Source organism: Physeter macrocephalus, chromosome 3, assembly GCF_002837175.3.
Source record: "Physeter macrocephalus isolate SW-GA chromosome 3, ASM283717v5, whole genome shotgun sequence".
NCBI lineage: Eukaryota > Metazoa > Chordata > Mammalia > Artiodactyla > Physeteridae > Physeter > Physeter macrocephalus.
The window spans coordinates 20,775,464-20,781,199 of record NC_041216.1 but is presented as its reverse complement, the minus strand read 5'-3'; the positions used below and the strand labels follow the sequence as shown (position 1 = coordinate 20,781,199).

Here is a 5,736-nt window from a genome sequence, read left to right as displayed (position 1 = left end):
CATCTATACGTATACATATATCCCCATATCCCCTCCCTCTTGCGTCTCCCTCCCACCCTCCCTATCCCACCCCTCTAGGTGGTCACAGAGCACCGAGCTGATCTCCCTGTGCTATGCGGCTGCTTCCCACTAGCTATCTGTTTTACATTTGGTAGTATATAGAAGTCCATGCCTATTTATTTTTTATTTTTGGCTGCGTTGGGTCTTCGTTGCGGCACGCGGGATCTTCGTTGCTGGGCACAGGCTTCTCTCTAGCTGTGGCTCGCGTGCTCAGGAGTCTCGGCGTGCGGGCTTAGTTGCCCCACGGCATTGTGGGATCTTAGTTCCCCCACCAGGGATCGGACTGTGTCCCCTGCATTGGAAGGTGGATTCTATACCACTGGACCACCAGAGAAGGCCCGAGTGTAATTTAACTATATATCTATTTATTGTCTTTCCTGATTACAGAAGCAATGCATTTTTTTTTGCAGATATTGCAGAAATCTCGAACTCTTGTCATTCCATTTCTGCATATATGTATATTTTTAGTTAACTTTTGTTTTTTAACCCCTTGGGCCCCAGGTCAAGGGGCCGCAGGGTCACCCAGGTGGTTCGGGACTTCCTCCAAGCGCAGAAGGCGCGGCCCCGTGTGGAGCTCTTTGTGGACTGGTTGGCCGTGGGCCATATGGATGAGTTTCTGAGCTTTGTCCCTGCCCCGGATGGGAAGGTAAGGACTCGGGAGACAGCTCTGGGTTAGGAGATGAGCTCCAAGGAGCCATGCTGAGGCCAGGGAGCTCAATGGAGTCTGCTCTCTCCACACAGGGCTTCCGGATGCTCCCGGCCAGCCCTAGTGCCTGCTTCAAGCTCTTCCAGGAAAAGCAGAAGCAGGGCCACGGCACGGCCCTCCTGTTCCAAGGGGTTATTGGTGGGTACCAGTGATGTGTCCCTCATCACAGCTTTCCCACCCCCGTCACCTAAATTAAGACACGTCGTGACTTGAGAGAGAAATGGCACATTTTAAAACAGGGCTGTCCCCCCAAGTGTGAGATCCCTTGCTCCACCAGACACCACTGTCCATGGCTGGGGCAGAGCTGGCAGGGAGCTCCGTGATGGATGATGGGCTTGGGGTGGGTGTGGACAGAGTGGAGATGTGGCCAGCTTTGTGGGCACGTGACCAGGGCAGTCATACAGGGCCCTCTGCTCAGAAGGGTCCAGCGCTTGGGATTTGATGCTCTGCCCTTCACTGTCTTGAAAATCTTAATAACTTGTGTTTTGTGAGCAAGATCTGATGGATCAGTGGAGCATCTTTTGGGGGCTTGGAGCCTGGGTTCATGAACAGTCCCACCCTGGGCCACACCTCTCTCTGAGAGAAAAGCTTCCATAGAACTTAGAAGCTCCCCAGTATAACTTCCCACGTCCCCTTACCACCCCTCACTACCATCACCCCGAAGCCCCAGCTATAAAGTGGAAGACATACAATTTCCCCCAAACCCATTATTCCCACAGGGACCATGAAGAGACTCCTTTGAGCTCAGATGAAACCTGAAAAAATCCTCAAATCCAAATGTCATGCACCAGGCAGGGAGAAAGCTATCTTCATCTTTCTTAGAAGTACTGCTTTACAGTGAGCAAGGCCCAGAGAGAGGCCGAGCAGGACAGAGGGAATTCACAGCTGTCAGACCACACACAGCCACTGTGTGGCTCTGGAGAGCTGATACCCAGGGTGGTGGCCGTGGAGGCCCAGCACACCCCTCAGTGGTCACCTACTCTGTACCAGTCCCCAGGCTGTGTGGTCCATGCAGATTATCCCATTTGACCTCAGGAGAGCCTGTGAGGATTACTGCCACTCTGCTTCACACGCCAGAATATGAGGCTCAGAGAGGGGAAGTCGCTGGCCCAGAGGCCTCAGCAAGAATGCAGTGGAGCTGGGTCTGGACTCCAACTGGGGTGGGGGGGATGTCAAGCCTGCGGGGTGGGGGTGGGGGACCAGCAAGCCCTCTCCTTTCCCTTGGTCAAGGCTTCACCCCTTCATGAGCACTGGGCTTGGGTTTGAATCACAAGCACCCCCATTTCCTAGCTGCAAGACCTGAGGCAAGCCTTTTTACCTCTCTGAGCCTCAGTTTCCTCATCTGTAAAGTGGGGATGATGATGCGTACCTTGTAGGGTTGCCGTGAGGCCTAAATGAAGTGCTGAGTGTAGAGCACTGGACTCAGGGCCTGCACAGGGTAAGAGCTTAATAAATGGCAGCCATGAAGATGGTGAGCCATTGGCTCTGACCTCCCCTGTCATGCCCGTCTCCACGGGCACCTCATCAAGGCTGCAGGAAAGCTGGGGCTGGGGGAGCCCCTTTGCCATGCAGTCACCTCTTGGAGGTCAGGGACAGGGTCCAATGGTGTCCGTCAGGGCTGGCACTGGTGGCAGGTGGGTGACCCAGCTCCCTGCCCCCCCACCAGTAGCCAAAAAAGAGCGACCATCACCCAGTGCCCTGGTGGGAGTGGGGGAGGCTGTACATTTCCAATAAAAGGTGTCACCACTTCCGAAGTGCTCAGATGAGGGTCTAAAGTTCATGGCACTGCAGCCACCTGCCCCTGCCGTCCTCACACACCCAGACTCGCACAGTGGCCAAGCGGAAAGGCCAGGGAGCTGCTGACTCAGCAAGACCGGTACCTGCGAACTTGGCCTCTGCCTGGCTGCTTCCCAGAGCAGGTGGCCCTCCCTGCTGGCATTGTTCTCGCCCTGCCCTTCGTGTCTCTCTCTCCTTCACAGGCAATCAGCAGGTCAACGCCATCACCATCGACCAGGTCCTCTCCAATGAAAACCTCATCAGCTACAATAAGTTTGTCCAGGTACAGGGCCGTGGGCTGTCAGTGGAAGCTGGGCATGGCTGGGGACCGGGATGGGGACGGGGGTCTGAAGCTCGCAGCTCATGAAAGCTCAGGCTGGAACAGGCCCAGATGGAGGGCCTCTAAACCCTGACTTTGACCCGAGAGAAATGAGGGGGTAAGCAGGTGCATGTGAGGAGGACAAACGTTCCAGGCAGAGGGGACAGCACAGAGAAGGCCCTGAGGTGGAACAAAGGGGCCTGGGCTGTTTAAGGACAAGCCAGGAGGCCCATGTGGAGTGCGGGGAGACGGGACACAAGGCCTTGGAGGGCGTCACTAGGGCTTTGGCTGTGACTCAGTGAGATTGGAGGCCACTGGGGAATTTGAGCAGAGGACTTGTGCTTTGAAATGATCTCTCTGCTGCTGCGTTGAGACTATATCTTCTATTATGGCGAGGGGTGGGGAGTGGTGACAGTAGGTCCCAGCAGGAAACATATGGCACTTGAAGCGGATAACTGTAGAAACATTTAATAAAGAGAATATTTACAAAGACATAGGGAGGATTTGAGGAAATCAACAAAGGCCTGTTCCATATCCCCAGGGTAGAAAGAGGGGAGCTGTCACCACCCCTGGGCCTGGAGGAATTAGGCAAGGAAGATGTTACTGGAACCTGGAGGGGTCACTACGAAAAGAGGCTACGAGATGGCAGCCACGGCCACCCCACAGTGACCTGACAGGGAGGGAGCTGGGGGAGCAAAGATCCCACTGCCCTCTCCTACCAGCCCCCCACCGTCTGCCAGGGCCCCCACTGGCTGAACCCAACCGGAAGCCTGTGGGTCCGGGAGCCCCTGATTCCCAAGGGTCAGCCTCCCAGGGCACAGAGCAGATAAGATGGGTGACGGTGGGTCCAGAAGAGCAAACAGAATATCCAGCACAGGGCCTTCCAGGAAGCAAATGCCAAGATGGGGGTTAAACATGCAAGGACTTTATTAGGGACAATGCTGCAGGAGGGAAAGAGGAAGGGAGCTGGAAGAGGCTGGGCGAGCTGGTCCTGAGGGAAGGAGAGGGAAGGAAGGGTGGATGCATCCTTTACTGCCACACAGTCAAGTTAGGCTCGACCAAACTGTGGGATTCTGCAAGCCAATCAGCCATCAGAGGGTCCCAGCTCCCACAGACTGTCTGCCTTAGTATCCTTGCGGAGCTCAGCCATTGGCTGTTAGCAGCTGGTGGGAGGTGTGGCCTTCGGTCAATTCCATTGCCATGGCTGGAGGTCCACGAGGAGCATTGTCATGGCCGCCGCATGGAACGAGAGCAGAAGCAAGGCGGCCGGTGTGGAAGCCGCTGCCGTCAGCCAGGCGGGAGGGGGCGCCTCTCCCCCGGGTGGAAGGGGGACGTAGTGGGGAGGGGTCCGATCGGGGGTATATTTTGGAAGTAGAGCCCACGGGACTGGCCGATGATGGATGCAGAGTGAGGGGAAAGGAGGCATCGAGGATGACCGCAAGGGTTTTGGCCCGAGCAGTGGGTCCATTCACAGAGTGGAAGAACATGGCGGGGGCACGGCTGGAAATGAAGAGGTTGTCTTTGGACGCGTCACATCTGATGTGCCCGTTAGACATCCAAGTAAAGATGCAAAGTGCTGGTTATACTTGCACGTCTGAGCTCAGCAAAGAGGCTGGGCTTTATAAAGCGGTTGGGAGATAGAAATTTAGGAGTTGTCAGTGTCTGGTGTTTTAAACCATAAGACTGAAGGAGAGGGACTTCCCTGGCGGTCCAGTGGTTAAGAATCCGCCTTCCAGTGCAGGGGACGCAGGTTCGAACCCTGGTCGGGGAACTAAGATCCCACATGCTGAGGGGCAGCTAAGCCCATGTGCCACACCTAGAGAGAAGCCCGCACACCACAACGAGCGATCCCGCATGCTGAAATTAAGACCCAATGCAGCCAAAAAAAAAAAAAAGACTGAAGGAGATCCCCTAAGGAGTGAAGGATCTCGAGAAGGGAGAGGGTCAAGGATGGAACACTCTGGCACACTCTCACTTGAGCCTGGCTAATGGGATAGGGCTATGAGGGGTGGGACACGGGGCAGGTATATTTTGATGAAGGGGCACAAAGAGGAGGTTTGTGTGGAGAGTTGATCTCTGGGCGCTTGGGCATCCTGCCCGTCCTTAACCAGACATGACCCCTGGGGATCCCTCCAATACGGGCAAGGTCTCCTACCTCTTCCTTCCTCCTCTCCTAGGGCTGCGTCGACTGGAACCAGGAGGTGCTGAAGCGGGAACTGGGCCTGACCGATGGTGACATCATCGACATCCCCCAGCTCTTCAAGATGGAGAGGAGAAAGGCGGTGGCCTTCTTCCCTGACTTGGTGAGGCCACCACCTGTGACTTAAGGTTTCATCAAATTAAGCTCTGAGCCTCTGCTCCCCGGTGGGCGAGACGCTGGGTCCCTGCCATGTCTGGGACTGTGGTGGCTGGTGGCGGTGGCAGGGAGAATCAGAGGTCCCGTGGTGCCCAGCAGAAGGGCTTCTTCTTGGCTGATGGTCATGTCACTATGAAATGCTCATTGGCCAAGCCCTTGCTCAGGGGCCCTCGGGGAAGGGCTCTTCTCTCCTCCCAGGGACCCACTTGATATTTGTGGGTGAATGAAAGATTGCATGAGGCTGTGCGTGTAAAGCATGTAGTGTCCACTGGAAGCTCAGATACCCACTCTGCTCCCCTTCTCCCGGTAAACAGCTATTCACCATCCTCCACACATTTAGGGTACCGTGTGTGAGACACAGAGATGATTAAGGCTGCTCCCTGCTCCCAAGGAGCTGCCAGTCAAATCTGTTCAGGGGACGGGCTTCCCTGGTGGCGCAGTGGTTGAGAATCCGCCTGCCGATGCAGGGGACACGGGTTCGTGCCCCGGTCTGGGAAGATCCCACATGCCGCGGAGCGG

At 55.8% G+C, this 5,736-nt stretch overlaps 1 protein-coding gene across 1 annotated transcript in view; it reads left to right on the top strand.

The window, feature by feature from the left end:
- PADI3 (peptidyl arginine deiminase 3) overlaps positions 1–5,736 on the top strand; it is a 23,988-nt gene that overhangs the window by 16,292 nt on the left and 1,960 nt on the right. The window contains 4 exon segments of the mRNA XM_024125329.1: positions 562–706; positions 802–904; positions 2,746–2,825; positions 5,039–5,164. Coding sequence (XP_023981097.1) covers positions 562–706; positions 802–904; positions 2,746–2,825; positions 5,039–5,164 — 454 coding nt within the window.